Source organism: Nesoenas mayeri (assembly GCF_963082525.1).
Source record: "Nesoenas mayeri genome assembly, chromosome: 12".
NCBI classification, from domain to species: Eukaryota; Metazoa; Chordata; class Aves; order Columbiformes; family Columbidae; genus Nesoenas; species Nesoenas mayeri.
The window spans coordinates 12,653,310-12,678,315 of NC_137547.1; the positions used below are offsets into that span (position 1 = coordinate 12,653,310).

Consider the following 25,006-nt stretch of genomic DNA (forward strand, 5'->3'; position numbering starts at 1 on the left):
TGCTTCCTTAAGGCTGATGGAAGCAGAGCAAGTGAGGAGGGGCAGGTCTCTATTTCACTGGCTGTTAATTGTGTAGGAGAAGCTGTTAAGATCATGTTAGCGCTAGAGAGGGATATGAGCAGGAGTGAGCTCTCTCCTGCAGTTGTCACTTGCTGGTTTTGTGTGTGTTTTGTGCAGAGCATCGGTGCCAGGCTCTAAGGAGAGGGAGGGAGCATGGCAGCGTGTGCTCCTCCTGCCTGGCCTCCCCAGCCCCTTCCTCCTCTAACCCAGCTGGGAGAAATCCACCCAGCTGTTGTCTAATTTCTACCCTCTGCTAACATCACCAGGGCATTTGTGGGGCCAGAAGCTCTCAAAATTGGGCTGATAGCTTGCACGAATGAGTTTTATTTCCCTGTTACTTTGCATCAATACCTAGAGAATAAAATTGGTTTATGTCAGACGCTGTGCAAATACCCAGTGCCTGCGGCTATGGCACTTAATGTTCTGCAATGGTGAGAAGCACCCAAAGAGTAGGAGGAGGTGTTTGCAAGGTGCTGCTGGTGTAGTTTGGGGTCCAGGCTGATGCTGTTGCCCATGAGAGGAGCTAAAGGAAGATGTCTTGGTAGCTGCCCTGCAGGTCTCTGGCTCAGTGGAGCTCTGAAAACTCCTGGTTTGGTGTTGTATAAGAGCAATGCAGCTCAAAATCTGTTCCCGAGTGAACAGCAAGCAGCAAACACCTTGCAAGGAAGCTTGATGTGTGCTAGTTAAAGTTACACCCTGTGCTCTAGCTGATAGCCTGTGCAGAAATGGATCTTCACATCACCACAAGTGAACACAAGGTTCTCACACGCTCTTTCCAGCACACAGCCCTGCTCCAGACCCGGAGAACTTCAGTACCTTTGATGAGGCAGCAGCCTGCGGTTCTTCTGCTCCAGTAACTACTTTCCTATGGTGGAAAAGGTCTGTTGTTCTCACTTTTTGTTCTCACCCTCTGAGGTGCTCTACCTTCTCACAATCTGTGTTTGGTCTGGTGGCCTTTGGTGTGGAGAGACTCCACCTGATAGAGCTTACTGTGGGCTTCAGCTCATGCTGCCTGTGCTTTTCTCCAGGCCTCTGCAGTCCAGTCCTCTCAAAGTTGAACATGAAGTCCTTCTACTTCTTGGGCAAGGAACAATTATGATTATGACTGAGTATTTTTTTCCTGTTTTTTTTCCCACTCCCTTCCTTAATCTTGGCTATTTACATTGGAAACCTGATTCAGTGAAGTGCCGGATTCGTCTGGGAGCCGAAGCCCACGCTATGGAGATGGATGTGCTCATTGAAATCAACTTAATTTTTGAATATTGAATGTTCTCAATTAGCTCTCTGGGAAACAAACTACGGATGGTATAATCAGTTGAGATTTTGATTAACTGATTCAAGAGAGTTCTTGTCTCTTCTGAAAGGGACAAAATGATTACACAAAAATTATATGTCTGGCTCTAATTTCTGGCTCTTGAGAGCCTGGGCATTTGGTGGGTTTTGTGGAAGAAGTTTTTTGAGTCCTAGCTTATTCTTCTCTGTACCAACATGTCACTTGTGCTATACTGTGCTCTACTTTTCATTTAAGTGAAGCAATGCTTGATGTCAAAGCTGGTACTCAGCAGCTGTGTGCTGATAGTGCTATAAAACATCTCAGGCTCACCAAAGAAAAGGAGGTTTTAAAAAAAAAAAACCAACTTGCAGGGAAGGTCATTGGGAGAAACACAAAGCTGGAAAACCTGCGAAGAAACTCATTTAAACAAACATTTGAGAACATTTTTCTATTTCTAATCATGTTTCCCAGGTGTTTTTCCAGGCAGTCTCTCAGCGGGATCCCCGGAGGGAGCCTGTTTAATCTGGCAGCGAGGCAGATTGGAGCTGGGAGCCGCGGGATGGGGTTTACTGAGAGGGCAAGGATTGGGAAGGATTTATCTGTGCAAATGGAGTGGAGAAGTATCACACTGGAGGGTTTTGTTGCTGGGATTGGAGCCTGGCGGCTTCTTTTTCAGACTGTGCAGGGCCGTTCTGCATCAGAGGTTTCCTTTTCTGGGGAATGGAAAGATACCAAGATTTTGCATTGAAACCATAAAAGTGACTAAGCTATTTAATTCTAATCAGCTGCTTGTGTTCGAGTCATGTAAGCATTTGAAGAGATTGTAGTGCTTTATTTTAACCTCTGGTTTTACAAAATTGTCTGTGTGTGTTTTCTGAATGACTGTGCATAGAGTACAAGCTGTCTGCCTTGGGACTGAATTTGGGGAAAGGATTTTTAAATCACTTTTCAGTGACGGGATAAGAGAATACATCAGAAACAAAGATATTGGGAAAATACAGGCACAGAGTACAGGGATTTCTTGCTTTACTATTCTTTTACTAGTTGTGTGTCACACATCCAAACCTGAACGCTTGTTGCCCTGATTTCTTCCTCTCCTACATAGAACTTTGGTGACAACCAAGATACTCACAGAATCTAAAAGAAGGAGGAAGCTGATTTAATTTTAACTCATGTTCTCAATGTCTTACCATTTGCTTCTGACAATTAGCACGTCGTTCAGCTGGTTTCAGAACAGTATAGTTTTTCCCTGTCTCTTTTGCAGTTCAATATTACAGAGATTACAAATACGAATTAGATTAGTCCAGGCTTCCTTATAAAGTAGAAATAGGCAAAATGTTAAATGTTCATTCATCAAAAAAGCCCATTTCTGAGTGACTCATACTGTTGGCAGTTTGTGGGGGAAGAAGGAAAAAAAAAGAAAATAAACTCTTTTCCCCTCCCAAAAAATAACGAAGGAATTTGTTTTGATGGTTTGCTTTGTAAACTGAGGTAAAAGAAATAACAAGAGGTTAAAAACATGGATAAATGACTATTTTGATGGAAATGAGAGGGCCAAGAAGGGAAGTTTGTCTCTATGAGAAAACAGTTGGAGTATTGCTTCAGTGCAAGCCACAGAGAGTTATCAGTGCCATTAACCTGCTCCTGTGAAGGTGAAAAATCACTGTGTCCCTTAGCTCTCTTGCTCAGGGAAGACGAGGACACCAGCACCATGGGTCAGCAGGACAAGGGCGTTCAGTCAAACAGATGCAAGTGGCTCTTCTCTGGGTGACTCAGCCCTGCAGGGTCCACCACCAAACCCCTCCAAAATCCAGGCAGTGATTTCCAGTCCCTGTTCTGCATGCATAAATCTTTTCCACCTTTATAAATGGTGTATCACTGGATTCACACATGTATCTTGTTCTTGTCCCTGTCATGGTAGGCACTTGAAGAGCAGTGGTGGCTTCGCAAGGGCCTCCAAGTTCCCTGCGGTGGTATTTGGTGAGGAGATGATCTGAGCCACTCCGGTCACTGCTTGGCATCATAGAGTTGTTTTGCTTGTAAAGTACCCTCAAGATCATCAAGTCCAACCATTAACCTATCTCTGGCACTAAACCACATCCCTAAGAACCTCATCTACACGTCTTTTAAACCCCTCCAGGGAATGTGCCTCCACCACTTCCCAGGACAGCCTGTTCCAATGCCTGACAATCCTTTCCATGAAGAAATTTTTCCTAATATCCAATCTAAACCTCCTCTGGTGCAACTTGAGGCCGTTTCCTCTCATCCTATCACTTGTTACTTGGGAGAAGAGACCAACCCCCTCATGCTTCAACCTCCTTTCAGGTAGTTGTAGACAGTGATAAAGTCTCCCCTCAGCCTCCTGTTCTCCAGGCTGAACCCCCCAGGTCCCCCAGCTGCTCCTCGGAGAAACAGAGATGCTGCATAAATGCAAGCGAGTGGTACCCCAGAGCTGCTCTGATTGCAGCCGCTGCAGGGCGTGCATGTCGCGATTCTGTCTGAATGCTGTAATGTGCTTGTGGATGTTGGTGGATTTTAACAAAGCAGCTGGGAAAATATTATTGAACTGGCCAGACTGGGAAAGCACTCATGGGCTCAAAGGCTGAGCAGAGGATGGGAGCCCATCCAGAAAAACCTTTTGTTTCTTTCTATTTTAAAGCGCTCTATCGAGCACTCTATGGCAAGAGGGCCAGGTCATGATTTTATAAACGAGCATCATAGGTTGAAACCATTCTTTTCTTTCTACTTCTAAAAAAAATTTGCCCCGCCCCCTCCCCGATGGAATCCATATTATACTAAGCCAAAACAGTTACAATAACTATCCCAGCAATAGAGTTGACATTATGGAGCAGTCCAATTGCATCACAAACAGCTGGTATTTAAAGGTCTATTTTGAGGCTGATCAACTTGAACACGCCTGGCAGCAAAATTGATGCGTTGTTAGCTCAGACGCAATTGCTGTACTTAGAGTTTGTGAGACGCTTATGTGAGATGAGAAGCTCTGCTTACATGTGGGCTGTGACACAGGATGCAGGCTGAGAGGTACGGGCTCTGCACGGGACCGGGATGCCGGAATGTAAAAAATTATGAAAATAGCACCAAAAATATCTTACTGTGTTTCCAAAGCAGAGCTGTTGGAAATACCCTGAGAGCAAAAGGGGTCACCTGTGCCACCTCTGTGCTGACCACAGAATGTACAGCCCATCCTTCTGAGGATTGTAGTCCTAGTTTTCCCTGGCCCTGTTTGAGGATTATAGTCCTAGTTTTGCCTGGCACTGTTTGGGAATAAATTAAATGATAGCTGGTATAGCCCAGTGTATATACACACCGGCCTCAAGTGTGTATATAATAACCAGCAACTTAATAAATTTGGGACTGCCACCCCTCCTAGCAGCTAACTTACTTGTAGGCTGTAATTAAACCTGCCTTCTCTTTCCTTTGATGTACTTGTGGGCAGAGTGATATTTTCAAGATCAAGTCATCCACCCCACCTCTCCCTAAAAAGATGAGGGTTTAGATGCAATTTATTAGTGATCTGGCACACGTAGAGACTCGAACATGTTTAGTACTGTACTAAATGTCTGTTTTATTTAAGGTGGTGACTGTGCTTAGAAACCAACTGTTGGATTAAGCTTAGTAAATCAGCGTGCTGCATTGATATATTTTTCAGGATATCAATTGCACTGTAAACAGGTGTTTTATTGTGTTGTCATCTTGTTTGGAGTTTTTATGAGCTTTTCAAGAGATTTTCTTTTGCAAGTGCCTGATTAGAGGTTCTGTCCACCTCTGTCAGAGCAAAGAGAGAAGACGCTGTTTATTCTTAATAAACTGTGAAATGTACAAGGTACAAAGAGATACACAGGAGAAGCATGCCTTAATCACCCAAAATTTTCTTCTGTGGGCTCTTAACATGCAGATCCTGTGTGGCTCATTTGGATACAGAGAGAGGGGAAAAAGAAATTGCCCTTGCCCACGATGGAGTTGCAGAAGGCTGTGTTTGCCACAGGTGGCTGTGGACATGGAGGTGCTGAGCTTGTGGAGGACAGGCAGGGAGAGCAGCTGTGGGACCTCTTTGCCTTGGGCTTCTCCTGCACTCCACAGAATTTGGGGATTTGGATTCATTATCAGCGCTTTGTGGAAAAATTGCAACTTTATGCTGTATTTTTGGTTTCTAGAAGCGATAGGGCAGGAAGGGCAGAGCCTCAGTGATGCTGAGCCCGGCTCATTGGTGGTACCCAAACCCCAGCTCCAGAGCTGTGTGACAGAGCAAGACAGTCTAGCACCAGCTGACAGCCCAAAATGCCATATTGCAGTTGGTGATGAATGAACAAACAAATGTCTGGTACTCCGCAGGTGCCTTTTTTCAAAGTGACATTTATTTTTCTTTTAACTAGCAAGAGCTTAGAGCATATTTTTCCAACAGCAACAAGAACATTTGTTTCATTTTTATCCATATTCAGTCACTTTCCTTGGTGGCCTTGATGATTAGAGCTGGATGTTTTGTTCTGTCAAATACTTTGCTGCATAGAAAATGTTATTTGGTGTTTTTGAAACCACTGATGAAATAAAGCATCCAGACTGCATCAGAGATGGTTTGCAGCCTGGGACTTTCTGAGGATGTGGGAGAGACAACTGGCGTCTTCACCGTCCTGTTTCTGACACCTGCCTGCAGCTGTAGTTAGGAAATCAGGTTGCATGGAGGCTTGCACAGGGCAGGCTGGTGTTATAAATGTTGTAAATGCTTCATAAATGCCCATGACTGCAGAATAAATCCATATGCCAAGGGAGTGAGGAGCTGAAATGGCCTTGAAATAGAGCAGCAGGTGGGAGTCTTTAAAAATGACAAACTAAGCAGATAATAAGCTATGTTGTAATGGTCTCTATGGTAGATGTCAATTCTCCAAAAGCAAATGGAAACTCTCAGAGTTGTGCTGCAGAAAGAGGATGTTACGAATGAGGGGTGCTTAATCCTCCTCGCCCTGACAAAGTGCCCAGGTGGGTTTTATCAGCTGCTTACAAGCAAGAGAGGGAATATTGCTGCTAGCAGGTGTTATTGCCAAACCAAGCCCCAGTGGTGCACACGTGAACTTTCTGCTCTTCATCCCTTGCATGTCATGCACTCCCCTTGGCCATGGTGAGGAGAACGGGGCACATGGCCCATGGGGCCAGCAGGTCACTTGCAGGAGGCTCCAAAAAGTGTAAGCCATCATTGCAGAAGATTTTTTTTTCCCTTTCCAAACCCAGGAAAATCCACACCAAAAACCTTTCCTCAAGGACAGTGAGCGTGAAAACGTGGCTGAGGTCAGGGGCTCTGCTGGGACAGGCGAGGATGGATCCCACAAGGGAAGACCAGCAGCCAAGACAAAATCACAGGGGCGGAGATCCCTTTGGCTTCTGTGTCTGTACTTCGGCTTTGATGGCTTTGGACTTCAGAGGTTCTCTTTAGCAGGTTTAACAGCCTCTTCACCTACTTTTTACGAGGTTTATTACTGCTACAAGGAAAATACAGTTGCATTGCGGGTCATGGGCTTAGAGAAGAGATGTCTTCCCGTCACATCCCTAATTACTGCTCACGCCAAGTGCTATGACAACCTCCTTTCTGCAACATGCTGCCAGGCAGGACATCTGCACTTGGCTGTCACAGGCTTTTTGGAGCAGGTCCAAGCTCCTTTGGACCTGTTGCTCCCCAAAGTGTGCCACCCACCTTTGGGATTTGACATTATGACAAATCAATTAGGAGTTAGTATTCAGTGCTAACCATTCTTTTGGGGTTTTTTTTCCCCCTTTTCCTTTTCAATCAGAGCTGGAATAGCCTTCATAAGGCACGCACCATTCTGCTGAGGTATGAAAGCTGCTCCGAGCTCAACTCGGCATCTTCTGACACGGTGGGAAGGATGCCAGCAAGCAGACCTGCTTGTAAACCCTACCTGCACCCTGGGCTGTGCGGTGGCTGTAAGGCAATGTGGCACTTGGCTGTGGATGTGACTGTCCCTGGGAGAGCCACCAGCCACACTCATAGGTCTGCTGAGGGGTTTCCACGTTGGGGAGGAGAAGGAGGAGAGGGTTAAGGTCTTTGGCTGATCTTCCCCATAACGCTAGAAGGTCACCTAATCTCTGGTGATGCTGAAACCACAGATGTGGATAGCTGAAATGCTTTTTGTCTGGTTTGGGCAGTGACAGCCATACCTGCCAGTGCTCAGCAGGGAACCAGGACCTTCTGGTTTCTGTTTGCGTTTCTGCAGGCACAGCAGGTCTGTCCTGGCCATCAATTAATGTGAGTCAAGGAGTATGTTTTATCCTGAGCCTGCCAATTTTGCTGTGTGCTTGTTTGTATTGAAGTTCAGTTTACCTTGAAAAATCAGTGTTTTCCAAATAACTGGCTTGCAATGAGGGCTCTGCTGCCCTAGTGCATGACTTTGAGTGCTAGCATTTCCAATGAATGTGGTCTTATGGTTTCAAAACTGGATCTGGGCAGTGTCTGTATCAATGAGAATGCAGATGGCTTATCGAGGCAAGGAGCCAGAGAAAGCCATATTAAAATATTAATATTAAAATATTAATATTCAATGGGTCTGAATAAAGGTTTGCTGTGCAGTCCTCCCGCTGCTCACCTGCTGTCTTGCTGAGCAGCATTAGTGGCTGTGGCCATATGTTGTAGAAAATAAGTGAAACTTCCCCTGTCGTGGTCATCATCTGCCCAAGTCTAGAGTAAAGCTGTGCAAGGAGCTGGAAGGAGCTGCACCCTGGGTTTAGGTGAGCAAAACGTCTTTGGGGACAACAGCCTTCAAAGCAATGGATGAACCAAAATCCTGCTTATAGCAAGGGCAAGTAGGAGGAAAGAAACTGTCTCCCAGAGTACCTAGAAACCATTATAATCCCCAATCATGCAGCACAGATGATGAGGCTCTTCGTAATACGAAATCTATATGTGAAAACTTAATACAAAATTCTCCTTTTCCTTCTCTCTGTTTCTGGGCAATTCTTTGTCCCTATTTTTTTATTCTCTGTGGTACTAGCACTTCAAAGAAAAACATGATTCACTGCTGGGCTTTCAGACCCTCTTCCTGTGCTCCCCAAATGCTCAATGATGGAACATGTGCCAAGGGAAGAATAAAGTTGTTAGTTTTCCTTTGGAGAAGACCAGGAGCCCCTGTGAGAGCTATTCCCTGTAGGTGCTTTAATGTAAATCGTTGTGCTCCAGTGCCGGAAACATTCCAGTGGTGATCCATATGGACTCTGCAAACACGCTCCTGTTTCATATAACACAAATTTAGGGGGAAACCTCTGTCTGGAGTGAATAGTGAACCCAGCCTCAGCTCATGCAAATGAGCCATCCACTCTAGGTATTTAAATAGGTGGTACTTTCTGTCCTGCTGGAAAAAGCAGAGCTGAATGAATAATCCCTGCTGTTTTTTTAAGACTTGCTGCTCACTCTATTTCTCATCTGTACTGAGTCATGTGCAGGGCACATGTGCCTGCACCAGTATATGCACCTCTGAATTATTCCTGCTGAAGTGCATTGCAAAGTATATTTTCAATTTATTTCATGCAGGAAGCAGAGATAAAGACCATCCTTTAAAGTAAGAGCCAGGTGGTCACCAGAGCCCTGACTGCCAGCTTGCTGTGGCTCAGGAAATTAAAGCCAAAACTGACATATGTTGTGAATACTTGTCTGCCTCTGTCATTGGAAGCTGAAGCTGGCTGGATGCACTTCTGGTTGTGGACAGCCTTGGCATATGGTTTATGCTGTTCCTTTGCATGTGGCATCTCAAATTTTGGAAGTCCTTTTTTACTTCATACCATAAGAGTGGAGCTTTTTAAAGCCAGTGGGCAGGTGAAGGAGGTCCTTGAGTAGGTCTCAGAAAGGATTTAGCAGGGCTCTCTGGAAGAGAATGATCATGGGCTTGGAAATCGCTTAGTTCTTTAGAATTAAAGTTATTCGACTCCTGGCTGGCATCCAGTGTTTGGTATTTCTCTTGCTCTGCCTGGTATAATTTCTCTCGCTCTGGGGCTTGTGTAAAAATGCTTCTTTGAGTTCAGAAACTAATGATCAAGAGTGACCATCTGTGACCCCTTAGTAGGCATCTGGATGTACATTTTCCACTTCTGAGCTGTTGAGATAACACAGTGCTGTTGCTGCTGGGACTAGAAGGCGTATCATCAGATATAATAATACTTTCCAGCTGCACATGTTTTTTAGTCTTTCCTAAATGAAAGTGAGTTTTGCAGGTGGCTAATGCTAGAGGATAATTTGTTTCCATGTTTGTTTGAAGCCTTGTAGCAAACCCAAAGCTGTGAATTGAAGATAGAAATAAAAGTAGAACATTATTTCAGAAGAAACTTCCATTTTCTGTGCTGGTGAAGCAACTAAGCCATGTGGCTGCTGATGCAAACCTTTCATCTGCCCAAGTAAAAGGGTTATTATCTTCAGCTCAAGCCGATCAGGTGTTGAGTGGCATTCAAGCAGCACATCCAGGCAGCTATTTGCATGAGAAATACGCTGTGAAAATGAGACTTTGATGTATTAGCTACTTCTGAATTCCCATTATGTTCTTGATTGTGCCGCCTATTGGGAGAGCCTTGGACATCTTTCCTTGGCTGAACTGGAACTGAAGGAGGGAATTTCATGCTCCACTCCTTCACCTTATCTTTCCAGTCTTCTCATAACTTTCCTGCTCCTCTCTATAATTGGTTGAGTGGTTGGAAGTGATTGAGTCACCATCCTTGGAGGTATTTAAAAGATGTGTAAATGTGGCACTTAGGGTCATGGTTTATTGGTGGACTTGGCAGTGTTAGGTTTACAGTTGGACTTGATGATCTTAAAGGTCTTTTCCAACCTAACTGATTCCATGATTGAAGAGAAGCCTGGAAAACAGAGAGATGCTGGGAAGGAGAGAGAGAGATGCTAGGCAGTAGTCTCATGGCCATTTTGGTTTGAAGGAACCTCTGCAGGACTCTAGTCCCTAGTAGCGGGACTGTCACTGGCAGTGGACCAGGACAGCTCTGGCTTTGCCATGCTGAGTCCTGAAGAACTCCTGGGGTGCTGTCTGGGTAAGCTGCACTGGGCTTGCTTCTTACAAGCTAAAGCAAATAACTATGGGAAATTTTCAGATTTTTTTAATTTTCCTGCTGGAAAAATACTGATTCACTCAAAGTGTTGGGCTGATCTGAATCAATGCAGCTGGATCTTCTGACTTGAGAACTGCAGGATATGTGGGGGACCAGCAGCCACCTAGAGATCTGGCTGCTGGAATACTCAGTTTGAGTTTGTAATCCCTGGGCTGTTGGACACCTTTTCTACAATGTGCCCTCTGTCTGGTGTTGCCACCTCACCTTTCTCTGGGAGAAAATCTCAAAAATGGCAGTGTGTTTCAAGGAAGGCAAGTAGAGAAGAGGAAAAAGCTTATAAGTGCTTTGAACCCATGGAAAAACAGCAGAAAGTCAGTACAGGGGCAACTCTGATAAAAGCCCATCTGCTGGATAATCTGCAATCAAGGATGTGGCAGGGCAAAGAGGCAACTTCCTGGGGATCCTCATTAGCTCAGGCGCTCATCAAGCTACTTGCTCACATTTTAACATTGGGTGGGGTTTTTGAGGGCGAAACATGTTTCTTTCTGGAGTGTGCAGGAGGCACAGTGGTTATTCTGGGCAGCCTCTTCCTGCTCGTGTGGCAGTAATTACTCCCTGGGCAAAATCACTTAATTAAGCCCACTGAGGAGATGCTCTCACAGCACGGTTGTTGCTCTTTAAACTCCCACGAATGAGGGGGGAGTATCACGCTTTGAGGACTTTTCTTTTTCTTTGAAATAGTTGGATGCAAACCAGCAGGGAAAACTATTTCCCTATTGCCAATATGTTTATCTGGTCAAATTATCCCAGTGTATTTAAACGATGGTGGGTGGTGAGCAATAAACAGTCCTTTATGTGGCCAAATTAGTTTATGGCTTGGACTCTAATTTTTCAAAAGATGCTCTAGGTTGAAAGCTGAGCACTGGTGTTTTGCTCCTATTTCTGTCAGAGAAATTAGGTCCCATGTGGCAAATGGAGGATCTTTGCCTTGGAAAGTAATCTCAAAGGGTGCACATCCCCAGCAAGAATGGGGGTGCAAGGTTGTGCTTCTCCACGTCACAGCTTCATTGGCTGAAAAACAGAGAAGAAGGCTTGAAACCAAAAGACTTGGAATTTATTTATTTTTCTACTTTGATGTAAGAAAGATTTTTGTTTTGGATAGTAATCTGATAGATGCGGCCTCCACTATGCAGAAAAAAAACCCCTGTATAACACAGAAGTCTTTAATGATCTCTTAATTTAAAGTTTCACTTGAAAATTATTATATTATACTTAGTTGGGTTATGGCTTCAATAAATTATTTAATTAGTCATACTATTAATGTAAGAATGCTTAAAATTAAAAGCTAATTCACAGCGAAGTGTTCTGGTAGCTGATTTTTTTTTCCTGGAAAAAATGAGAACAACTTGTGATTTTTCTTTTTATTTCATCGAGTCTTATGGGAAGGTTGACTGTTTGGCAGCTGAAAGAAAATTAGTAGCTAATGCTCATCTAAATGTTTGAAATGAAATTCAAAGGGCTTCACAATATGTGACCACTCCAAACACCTCTGCTGAAGGGCAGCGTTCATGGGAAGTAGCCACCTCCCATTTCATGAGACTTGAAACCCAGATCCTGAATTTATTCCATCAAAAAAATCCTACTGGCAGGAACCCATGGGCTGGTTAGTTACTAAAGTGTTAAACTGCCAGAGCAACTTGTAAATGGTGTTGTGACTGGGTAGTGCCCTTCTCTGGTGTTGCGTGTCCAGCCATGCAGGGCTCATGCTGGCCAACAAAAACCCCATGACACCAATTAGGACGTGACTGCATCTCCGCAACATTCCTGACAGGCACGGTCCTGTGGGATGTAAACATCCCAGGAAATGCTGTGAGTCCTGCTCAAGTGCCCTTTCATTTCTCCTGATAAATGTCCATTTGAATATTATCATATCTTTTATTGTCAGTTTATGACTTCAGTAATTTCTTTAATTGGAATTATTCTTCATGCAAGATGGCTTAAAGTTAAAAGCAGCTTCTCAGCCAAGTTAACATTCGAGCACTGTTTAGTAATATTGATGTGAGGAAATAAAAGACCATTTTTGGCAGCAGCAGATCAATTATTACAATGCAAAACCACGTGGAAAGCAATAACGGATTTTTCTTTTTTCTCAGTGATATGCCCTAGCTGCAAACCCATAATCACTTTGGTAGGTGTTTATAAACACTAACTGGCTTCTGAAAAACATTATTTAAGCACTTTGTGGGTGATGTTGACATAAAAAACTCCTCCTGTGAGTGTGCCTGACATTATTGGTGCTGTTGAGAGCTTTGGTGAAAGACCAGCTGTGGACCTCAGGTGGGCATGGGGCTGTACCGGTGCTGGAAATGCATCTTCTTGCTTTCTGAATTTTCTCTGCCTGTGAATTGCTGAGGCTCTGGGTTAGCAACCACTGCTGCCAAAGCACTGTGGACTGTTCGGTCAGGAGTCGGCTCTTTCGGGTAGGGTTTGCGACCTGCATATTCAGTGGATTTCTGCAGGAGAATGGGAAGTCAGGGAAATTTAGCTCATGGCATCCCTGGTGGGGTTTGTAGGATTCAGTGAAGTAATCTGGGGTTTGTGAAAGGTGGTTTATCTCTGTGGGAATTAAGACAAAGCAATGCAAAAGCTCATTTTGCAGAGAGATGCACATACTACCTGCAGCTTGGGTTGCAGCTTGTGCCAGCGCCTTTGCTGCCAGCAGCTTCCACACTGTGTATCCTGCTCTGCGAATGTGTGTGAGCTGAGAGACGACTTTTTTAAGCTGTGACAGACATTGGTTACCCCAAAGGGTGTGTGATTTGGTAACATGTGCTTTTACAGCGTGAGACAAGCCGGTTAGCACCTTTCTGGCAGCTGGCATCTCACAGGATCAAGGTGTTCGTGTTCGCCTCCAGCACCCAGCAGGTTCCACAGCTCAGGAGAGGCAGCCAAGGGGTCACCAGTACCGTCACCTGCAGCTCTGCTTTTGGGGAGAACCCTGGCACAGATGGCACTGTGAATTTGGGGAATTTCCTCCCCAGAAATCACCAACACACATGTGCGTTTCTGTTTAGCCATACTGTACCTGGCACCTTGGGGATGAAGTGCATGTAGGGAGAGGTCAGCCCAGTCCCTGAACTTGTGTCTTATAGAATCACAGAATAGTTTGGGTTGGAAGAGGGACCATCAAACATCATCTAGTCCGACCCCTGCCATGAGCAGGGACATCTTCACCAGCTCAGGTTGCTCAGAGCCCCGTCCAGCCTGGCCTGGGATGTCTCCAGGGATGGGGCATCCACCACCTCTCTGGGCAACCTGGGACAGTATTTTACCACTCTCATTGCAAAAAAATTCTTCCTCATGTCTGAGCCATCTTCTCAAGCAGAACCAAAAGAGAAAGATAAATCTCCTAAACTCATCTCTCTTCTAAAGCAGAAAATGCTTTATAGTGCTGTTTGAGTGGGAAATGCAGCCTGTGCCCCGTCCTGCTGCCAGGCACAGCCCAGCGAGGCTGCTCTGCCCACACAGGGTCTGAGCCTGCTGCAGGAGATGGCAAAAGATTTCAGCAGAGACAAGATTTCCCTGAGTACTTCAGCTTGCTCCGAAGGTACTGTGCTTTGTGGCGTGAATCCTCGATGACAGGGTTTAGCGTGGCCTTGGTAGTGAAGAACAATCCCAAATTAATGCTTTCTCATCGTGCGTCATCCCTTCAGAAGGATGTCACATCCCGGGAGAGGGCCAGCAGCGAGTGGAAGCTTTGTGTCATGGAGGCAGGGAAGAGCCCAGGTCCTGTGGGTCAGGCCACAGGCAAGTGGTTGGGATGATTTCAGAGCCTGGGGCAGGGCTGCGGGAGGATGAAAGCAGTATTGAAAACATCTCTTTCCCTAATCCACTTATGTTGACAGGTCAGACAGGGCAGGGATGAGTTTAGTTAAAGAAACAGCTGGATTCATAAAATATAATATTATTAAGAGATCATTCCAGTGCTTGAACGGCACTAATAATTGTGTGGGAATCTGAAGTGCAAAGAGATTAGTAGCAATCTTTACTCCCCAGGCATGTTGTTACATAAACTGAATGGTCATGTATTAAGAAGCAAGTGCAATCTTTTCTGGAGGGAGTCCCAGCTGGGAACTGTGCACAGCTCTGTGGGTGCTTTGTGAGGTCAGAATTGGGACAATTGATCCATCTAGAAATTGTGCAAATTTTTAGTCTGAGAAGATGAGAACAAACACATTCCTGTGCTTCACTGGATACCTCACGGGGGTGTTGCCAGGATGGATATTTGGGAGGAAAGCGGAGGAGTTGGTGTGCTAGGTCTCCTATAGGCACAGGTCCACTCATGAGGTGGATGCACAAGTCCCCTTTTCTCCCTCAGGGAGTATCCAAACTAATGTGTGAACCTGCCCCAGTGGTGCAGATGCTGAAGATGCAGATGTGTGTGGATTTCCTGAGTGGCACCAGCCATTGCCTTCTCCTTAACCTGTCCCCACCAGTAGCTGGGGGATGCTGAGCAATTGATGACATTATGGGTGGGTGTCTGGGGTTAAGCCTGCAGAAATCCTAAATGTATCCTTCATCTGTCCTTCACATTAAAATCTTGTTTCTCTCTTTTTTTTCCTGCTTCCTCCCCTACCTTGTCTCCCCCCTCTTCCAGCAATGTGGACACCAAGGAGCTGTGCGGTGAGTGTGGTCCCTCTCTTGGGGCAAAGCAATTGCTATGTACACGTGTGCTTTCAGATGCATGAAACCCATTGCAAAGCTGGCAGGGCTGTGGTGGCTGCGGAGCTGGGGTGGTCTCAGCACTTCTGCTGCTTCACCCCGTATTCCACAGGAAAACTGACAAAACTTTTCTTCATTTTCTTGCAACACAATTGGGGTCAGAGCTGAGTGGAGCACCTGGCTCCTATTCAATAACATGCCGGAATTTAATTTGTGGCAATGTCATGGCTTCCAGCTCTGCTCTGAAGTTCAATAAACCAGTATCCATCTGCAGTACCCATAACATGTTTCCCAGCAGGCTGCCTGAGGAGTACACCACCTCTACACACCTACAGCTCACAGAAATTAAAGGCTGAAAAGAAAATCCCTGGTAATGTTTTATCCCATACCTTAACCAGAAAGGGAATATTTCCTGCCAGTATTTCTCAAGGGCTTTGCCTTGATGTGAGGCGACTCATGCACGGGGCTCCTGATCCTCACTCAGGTGTATTTTTCCATGGACACTTAGTATTGGAAAGCGTTTCCTGTGCCCCGTCTTTTTAGGAGGAGAAGGAGAGACAGAGGTGCGTGGCCTTACAGAGGGCTCACCTGTCTCTTCTCCTTGCCTTCCATGCCAGGATGCAGAAGAACATATAAAGACACCTTGGCGGGTCGTCACCATTTGCCTTCATAACCTTACCACTGATTACAGCCTTCAGAGGTCTGGCTGAGAGCGGGTTGAGCAGCCAGAACAGTGTTTGCTGGATGCTTGTGCCAGCACCAGGTGGTTGCTCCTTATTCCTGACACTTTTAAGACTTTTAAGCCTGTGGCTCTGCCTGCACTGGGCTGTTACACAGGGTTTTTCTCCTCCCAGTGCACTTACCCCCTGCCAGCACCCCACCAACACCCCACCTTTCTCACCACAGCACCCTGCAGGATATTGAGCACTTGAGCCTCCAGCAATCTTTCAGCTCGTTATCCCCAATTGTTGTCCACAAGAAACATAAAATCCTTTTGACTCACTGACAATATGATTGACTTGTTCCCATCGCTCCTTTCTCATTGTGTTTGGTCGCCTTGCCAGCTGACCCAAAAGACCAAAACCCCCCATCCCATACTGTCAACTTTGTCAGGAAAAACAGGCATAGGAACATCATTGCTTGACCCCACGTTGCTTTCTCCATCAGTCTGATAAAATCAGAAAATCGTGTGGCTGTTGCCCAGCGTGATCCCAACCTGCTGCCTTTCTGGGGGATGAAGCTGCCAGGAGAGGAGGCAGATAAACCCATCACCTCCTGCGGGAAGCTGGAGGAAGGCTCAATCAGCACGAGATCCTGCCTAGAGCCATTATCTGCTGAATACCCACCCTTGCCTGCCATTTCTTATTTGCTCGCTACTCTTCTAAGTGGTAGTTTAAATATAAAACTTTGTTTTGGCAAAATGGAAGCTAGGTTCTTTCTCTTGAAATGCATTGTGTGTTGTAGGACTTTGAGAGCATTTTTAAAAGGATTTCTTGATCCCCACAGCTTATAAGAGAAATTCAATATGGTTTAATCCATATCAGATATCATCTTATGAAGTTCTGTTTTTTTTTTTTTTCCTGCTGACAAATGCAACAATCACCAGCACATAGACTGTCTTAAACATGGTTTTATAGCTCTTACCCCTAGAGGAGCTGGAAGCACTCAGTATGTCCATAAAATGCATAAACAGCTACCAAATTGTGCCTGCCACTCCTCAGTTTAAATGAAACACAGATATTGCATGTTCAGAGAACTGAGATGTACTCTACAAATGGGAGACACACATCAACCCTTTATAAATGGATGGTGGGTGGGGGCACCCACCTCTTCCCACACCAGCCCTGGGTTGCAGTGTTGTTCATCTCCTGAGCATCCACCCATTGCTCTCTGCACATGTGTAGGAGCCATGAGCAATAACCATGTGGGATAGGAAGAGCTGATCTCACATATTCCTGTGAATAAATAAGGTTAAAACAGTAGCATTGAATACTTTGGTTAAGCCAATGTCATGCTCCTTTGATGGTCTTGGGGCTGTGCTCTGCCCACAACAGCTCATTTTTCCTGAAATACAGGGGCCCAGCTTTTCATTTCAGGACCTACAAAAATAGTTTTCCTTCACCTTTAAGATCTGCTCAGTTTTTCTTTCCCAAGTAAAGTAATAATAAGAAGAATAACACAAACATGCTGCAGTGAGAATAAGCTGTTTGGCAACCATGGAACAGCGAACAGCTGCTGTCAATCACGCTGTGACATTCCAGTTTCTACCAAATCTTCTTCCCCTTGGATACGTTCTTGGGCTGTAAATAGCTATAGACAGTTCTAATTAAGCCAAGAAAACCTAATTAGTGGGATTGTTTCCTGGAGTTTGTCTTGTTGCATTCCACAGAGCTGTCACCTTGGTGTGAAGCTTTGTGTCTTCGCACTAAGGAACAGTGCTGGTGGCTTTTAAGGAACAGCTTTTAGCTGTAATCGCTGTCAGTCACCCAGAAACAGGGTAACTTTTTGTCTACGCTGCAAGATCACAGCACACCTCACCATCAGGCTTCACTTCTCGCTATTTCTGTTGTGAATGGCTGATTTCAGGACTCTAGCTCTTGCATGAAACTGCACCAGGGTTCAAATGGGTCATGGAGCCATTGGCCACATGGCGACACACCGATTTTGGCTGTTTTGCATCAGTGAAGAGTGGCTGGGATTGCATTTGGCTACTGCTGGAGCTGCAGTGCAGCCGGGTGCAGATCACCCTTCCCACGGGAGGGCTGAGAGTCATAGAAGCATTTTGGTTGGAAGAGACCCTCAAGATTATTGAGACCAACTGTCAAGCCGACACTGGCAGTAAATCACGTACCTAAGAACCTCATCTACGTGTCTTTTAAACCCCTCCAGGGATGGTGACTCCATCATTGCCCTGGGCAGCCTGTTCCAATGCCTGAAAACCCTTTACGGGAAGAATTTTTTCCTAATATCCAATCTGACCCTCCCTTGGCACAACTTGAGGCCATTTGCTCTCATCCTGTCTCTTGCCACTTGGGAGAAGAGACCAACCCCCTCCATGCTCCAAGCTCCTTTCAGGCAGTTCAGAGATCAGAAGGTCTCCCCTCAGCTCCTGTTCTCCAGCTGAACCCCCCAGGTCCCTCAGTCGCTCCCATCACACTTGTGCTCCAGACCCTTCACAGCTCTATTCCCTTCTCTGAACTTGCTTCAGTATCTCAGTGTCTTTCTTGTAATGAGGGGCCCAAAACTGAACACAGGATTTGAGGATGGCATGGACTCCCTCTCCGTGGAGAACACGTCCTTTCAGGCCCAGCTTGCAGCTGCGTTCTTTTCCTTTCAAGGCAGACTTTGCCCTCAGAAGCCTGTGACTGTGGGAGTTACTGTGCCTTACATCTCTTTTTTACAATGGTCCCAAACTTCACAGGAATTGTACCACCTCCCACCCTTGAAGGACAAAATGTGACTTTGGCTCAGAATACAGAATATAAAAATATACTTAAAACCACCCTCTCAGGTTTTAATTTCTGCCAATAAATAGACCTATCTTGGTCATGTAGCCTTGAAGCGTGATGTTACATCAACAGTTTCCATCATGTCCCTCTTTGTTTTCCCAGACTATTTTGCTGACCATATGGGAGACTATGAAGATGTCTTGGCCTCACTGGAGACGCTGAACCTCTCCATCCTGAAAGCGATGGACTACACCAAACGGGTGAGTCCTCCTTACCGCACCTTGTGCTCCACAGGCTCAGAGTAAATGGTGCAAATTTTACATTAATGAAGCATCTAAATCCTAAGGTTTTCATCCTATTCAGCAGTGTCATCTCCTTGTGCTTTTGCATTTATGTGTTAAGTGGATCATTGCAGCAACAGAAGGACAGTAGATTTTTTTTTGTGTTAACAGCAAACGAATTGTAAAAATCTTGGCCAGATTGTGAACCAAGGTGCCAGTGTCATGTGCAGTAGATGGTGGTGGGGAGGCTTTGTGGCAGAGCACTGTATCTTCTCAGCACTCTTCGTAAGTCTTGGCTGTGCTATGGCTTGTACTTTACATTGCCTGAAGCATGAAGGTGCATCATTGGGAGTGCTTTTGGAAACATTAAGTACATCTTGTGTGTTGGAAGGCATCCTGAGTTCCAGAAATATGGTAATTCATGTGCACAAAGCTGTGTCAGAAACCAGATGTCCATATGTTTGAAGGACTGCAGGGGAAATGTTTGTTTTACATGTGCAGGGTACCTCCAGCTTCTTAAAACAAAATCCACCATGTACCTTAATGATACTGTTGATGATGGATTGCTAGACAGTGACACTGCTCAAGAAGCACACTGAAGTTTATTTACAAATATCTAGAAAATCTGAGCTGATGTATCAGATAAACATCCTTGCTGAGAGGTGCACCATTCATTTGGTGAGGTGTTTATAGAGGTCTTGTGCCTTTGAAACCATTTTCCTATCCTTTCTATACCACTTGATAAAACAACTGTGCTGTATCAGTGATATTTGTTACCTCACCATAATCAGTCCTTCTCCCACTTCTACCTTCAGCCATATTTGCATCATTCTTTGGTGCCATGATGAGTGAAAAGTAGCCTTTCTTATCACTGGCGGGGACTGAGCCAAGGAGGGAGGTTTTGCTTTTGCCAAGCACCTGTAAGAACCTCCTGATTCAAATCCATTCCTCCTCTGAGTAATCCAAATTGAAATCTCCCTTCTGTTTATCTTTGAAGCTAAAGGAGAAGCTTAAATTTCTCCACATTAGAGATCTAGCAATGATAAGAAGTTTTAGGAGTTAGAACAGCAAATTTCTCACTCCTCTGGTTGCTGAGTAAAGACCCTAATTTCCTCACTTTATCCAAATCCATCTTTTTTGATGTGTGTGACGATGGCAGCATGGAGAGTGAAGGCACATCTTGATGTCTTGCCATATTAAACAAAAGACAAAAGTTTCTGGCCAAACACTGATCTAAAGTGTTTGTGAATTTTTTATCAACATATTATGAGGGGGTAAAGAAACCCTGGACAACAGTAATAGTTCATTTTTTTTTCATTAAGTTGCTGTGCCTGTTCATGCTTCATTTATATACATTGTTAGAAAATTTTCTGGCAGTCAGATTTGCAAACTATGTGTTTTAAATACATGTTAACATGCTAATAGCAGTAATTCACTCCAACTTGCTATTTGTGATGCCTTCCACCGTTGCTTTTCAAATGCAAGGTTAAAATGTATGGCTAATTTCTCCCAGTTATTTTGCAAGAGGAGGATGGCTTATTCCCTGTCTATAAATCAGGCATCTGAGCATGTGGGTATTACCTTCCATTAGAAATCTGCAGCAGAAGCAAGGTGGTTATTCATAATCCCAACCCTCTGCCTTCATGAAAAGAGCATCTTTCTCCCTCCTTGATTCAGCTACTCAGGACAGGATTCACCCGCCTTAGTTACAATGGGTCAGGGTTATTTACCTAAACCTGAGCTGGTCACCCCCGTCATGGTTTTGTGGATGGAACCAGCAAGATCCAGAGTGCTGGAGGCATCTTCCTCCCGTGACTCTGAGAGATCTCAGATGCAGATATGTCCCTTCTAGATGGCTAAAGCCAGGCAAGGGAAACGCTCCCTCCGTTTTATCCGCCCGTGAGGTGTGTTGCTCTTTGCTGCCTGGCAGACTTCTGGCAAGTGAGCAGACAGAGTAAGACTTGGTCACAGAGAGGAATTGGCAAAGACGTGTTTCATGAAAAACATCGTCTCCCTGCTGTGATTTTGTGAACAAAGTGGTACATCAATGCATTATTCAAACACAGGTGCTTTGTTTGTGTAAGGAACTGAAGGGGAAAAAAAAACCCCAAACCAAAAACCAAACAAAACAAAAAGCCAGAAAGTAAGCTGTGTTGTAGGTGGTACAGAAACTTATCTCCAGTGTTCAGATAAGACAGACTCCCAGGCAGCATCAGTAGCTTTTCCTGAGTGTAAAACATCAGTGCTTTTTCTTTTTTTTGAGATCTGAGATTCTTTCACTGTATATTTTTCCAGAAAAGAAAGTACCTGTTTACTAGTCTTGCTGGTTTTAGTGTCAGTATTGCCAAAAGTGTCAGAAGCAGGCTTCTTAGGTTCTGAACTGATCAAGTAATCAAGTCTTCCCACCAGGTTCCAGCCTGTATATGTTCCCGTACCCCAGCCTGGGGAATGTCGCAGGGGTGTTTTATTTCCTCCAGGGCTGGGACCACACCTGCAGGGTAAAGCCCCAGCCCCAGGGAGAAGACTCTCCATCACAGGATTGCAAAAGCTGGTTTGAGCTTCCAGCTGTCTGAGGGGGTCCCTCCATCCAGGTCTCCTGCTGCTCCACCACCTCCATCTGTGATGGACCTCGTGCTGCTGTCAGGATGTGTAGGAGATACACACATACAAATATATTTGTAGGAACACTGGATCAGGGAAAAGCCTGCCAAAGCAACAAGGTTTGGTAGGATCCAAGCATTGTTTTGTGCCCTTCACTGCTTGAGCTTGTTGCTGTGCCTCTGCAGCTTTTCCCCAAGGCCAGACCCTGCAAAGGGCTTGGTGCTCATGCTGAGCATACAGACTCATGAGCAAACTGCTTCACTTGTGAGCTACTCCTGCTTCTCTGTATTAAAATAAGCATTTTGTCAGCTGGAGAAAACTATTGCTCATAGGAGAATGTTCCTTATTCCCTCCCTCTCCCCTCCATTAGAAAAAGCAAATGATAAATGAAGCCTAAACTACTTCTGTGTTGGCTTTCTGACGAGAGGTGCCTGTTGACGAGAGAGGCTGGGTAGCCGTGGTGTTTAATTGCTGTTTGTATTTCTCACCTTAAAAGACAGCTGATTATTTCTTGCTCATAAAAAGAGAAAGCAGCAATTATCTTGTGCTGGAGGAGCTCATAAAGTATCAGCAGTAATTAGATTCAATAGTGGAAGGTCTCATACAGCAAAACAAAATCTGTCATTGTAATTATTTTCCAATATGGTGATGTCCGTGCTGTGTTGAAACGACTGCCAATGACGGTGGGAAATGCAAAGTTAAATTGGAGAGAAAGGAAATAAACTTTCAGGATCTAAAAAAAAAAGCTGACAGCAGGAGATGTTTTTATATAATTCTAATTTACCATTTTGTAGTGCAGCTAGCAAATATCAAAACCAATGTGACCAGGAAGGACATATTTGTGTGTCCGGTATCAGTGGGAGCTGGTGGAGTGAAGCCGGGTTGAGCTGTCCCTCCCATTTGGTTACTGACCCCCTGCTTTGGGATGGGGGTTGGGGGAATGGGGGGACAGTGCCTGGGGAGCCAGAGGGACAGTGCTGGGGTGGTGGTTACAATGGCATAACACCCTCACCCAGAAACCGCAGGAAACGTGCTTTAGCTTGATTAAAAAAAAAAAAAAAAGGCATATTTTGTGGTTTTGAACCCAAGAGGCTCAATTAGCCCCATTCCTGCCAGGTACGACTTCCACCGCCTGCCGCACTGGGGTTGCTCCTGCTCCTCGCTTTTGTCAAATAAGCATTTTGAAGCACCGAGCATGGAAACATGAGCACAGCTGACCTTTGGTGGTGAGGCAAGCTTGAAAAGCAAGCTGCAAAGAAGTCCCAAAAAATGCCGAGTGAGGAATATCCTCAAGGACGAAGCAGCTCAGATTTGAGGTCAAATCGTTCCTTCCTGGAGAAGCTCTTGTTGGGCACTAGATAGGTCCAAGAAGTGCTGGTGGCCATTTTTGGTGCGTGCCCTGTTCCAGCTGGAAGGGAAGTACTTGTAAAGCAAAATTGCCCCAAATTGGAGATGAAATTGCAAATAACCCCCATGGACATACTGAAATAAATGCAGCTGATCTCTCTGATACTCATTGACACAGTGCGGGGAATGGCTGCGCAACTCTGCTTTGGCAAGGACCAGGACAGGGTGAGCAGAGCAGGGGACGGGGTGCTGGCAAATTAGGGGGCATTCGGAGACTGGCTTCAAAGAGAAGAGAGGGGCAGCAGGAGGGGTTTATGGAGAAGGTCTGAGGACCTGTGGGTGGCCCTGGCCCACCCTCTGCTTGAACTTCAGCATCCCCATTGGTCCTGGAGGGGAGCAAAAAGAGATGTGAAAGTGTTTTACTCCTTGCTTGCCTGCTGCCAGGGCCATTGCCAGTCTGTCACTCACCAAAATCCTTTTTATCTCATTTAATGGAGCGGAAGTGCAAACATGACCAAGTGGTAACACACCACATAACCCCTGAGAGCCTTCTTGTGTCAGGGTGCCAAATACCACATGTGTCTTATGTACCCAAACCAGCTGCAAACACATTTTTCCCTGAGCATCATTATTTAGATAACAGAATCATAAAGGGAAAACTGAATGTACTGACCTTCAGTAACAGCTGCTGATGCTCCAGCAGCACAAGGAAGCTCAGAGCTATATCCATATGGGTGAATAGGTTTGCATACATTATTTGTGAGTTGAATTGTTCTGCTGCAATTCCCCCTTCTTGTCTCTGCCTCATGACATGTCATCACAGTGCACAGGAGATGCAGGGCTCTGGGGCTCAGCAGGAGCCGCTGCAGGGCACGTCCTCTCCCATCTGCCCATCTGCCAGCATGACCAGGGGTTTCCCCCACCAGCACCCTGCGAGGGAGCGCGTGTTTGAGCAGCTCCGTTACAGCCCCAGGGCAGCCACCACCAGCCACCAGTCTCGGATGCTAGAAATGATGGATGGGTTATAGCATGGTCCAGAACAGCAATACAGTGTGCTCTCATTTGCATTCTTACCTACAAAAATTAAGCTTGCCAAAGATTATATTGCTCTTTTTTGAATGATGACACCTCAAGATAAAATAATTCTTAATCTTTTCCTCCCACTCTCCAGCTAATCCTTTATCTTGTCCTTTCATTTTAATTGAGCAGGTTTTCTCCTGCTCTGCTTAACCAACTTGGTGTTCATACTGAGGTCATCTGGGGCCCTGAAGCGGCACTTTGCTGCGGCAGGAGACTGGCCCATAGGAGGGTGTAACAGCAACACGGTGGCAGCAGCTCTGGATGCAGCGTGAGCTGCTCAGGGCTTCCCATGGACATCATCAGCTGGCCCCATCTCGGCTCCCTCTGAGCCATGATGGTTACATGAGCATCAGCTGAGCTCCCCCGGTTTGAGCTTGAAGCCCATGGGGCACCACTGCAGCACAGAACATCTGTTTTTTCATCTTTATAGAATCATAGAATCATTTTGGTTGGAAGGGACCCTCAAAACCATCAAGTCCAACCATTAACCTATCTCTGGCACTAAACCATGTCCCTAAGAACCTCATCTACGTGTCTTTTAAACACCTCCAGGGACGGTGACTCCCCCACTTCCCTGGGCAGCCTGTTCCAATGCCCGACAGCCCTTTCTATGAAGAAATTTTTCCTAATATCCAATCTAAAGCACCCCTGGCACAACTTTAGGCCATTTCCTCTTGTCCTATCACTTGCTACTTGGGAGAAGAGACCAATACCCTCCATGCTACAACCTCCTTTCAGATAGTTGTAGAGATCTTTCTTCCTGAGTGAATTCATACGCTAGTGCATACCAGGTTCTCCTTCGGCAAAGCACTTCTCTGGTTTCCTTGCTGCCAAACACAGGAACAGCTGATCTCCTGGTGCTTTGTACCTGGCTGAGCCCTGGGAGATCCTGCCCGTCTTGTCATGGTCTTCCCCCTTGGAAGCATTTGACCCTTCTCTAGGGTCAGGGTGTTTGCTCAAATGGCCCTTTGCTGGCGATCGGTTTGCCTTTTCTGGGGGGCTCAGAGCATCATCCATCCTCATCTTTGCAGCACAGAGCTCTGTCCTGACAGGGTTGGAATTGTTTTAAAGATTATTAGCTGGTTTTTTACCCCTTTCTTGGATGGGTGATTTTATGATGAAAT

At 45.4% G+C, this 25,006-nt stretch overlaps 1 protein-coding gene across 1 annotated transcript in view; it reads left to right on the forward strand.

Annotated features, from left to right (window-relative positions):
• Nucleotides 1–25,006, forward strand: part of NECAB2 (N-terminal EF-hand calcium binding protein 2) — a gene marked incomplete at both ends in the record, with an annotated part of 82,589 nt that overhangs the window by 45,273 nt on the left and 12,310 nt on the right. The window contains 2 exons of the mRNA XM_080352199.1: nt 15,060–15,085; nt 18,736–18,833. Of these exons, the coding sequence (XP_080208325.1) occupies nt 15,060–15,085; nt 18,736–18,833 (124 nt within the window). The remainder of the gene's footprint in view (nt 1–15,059; nt 15,086–18,735; nt 18,834–25,006) is intronic.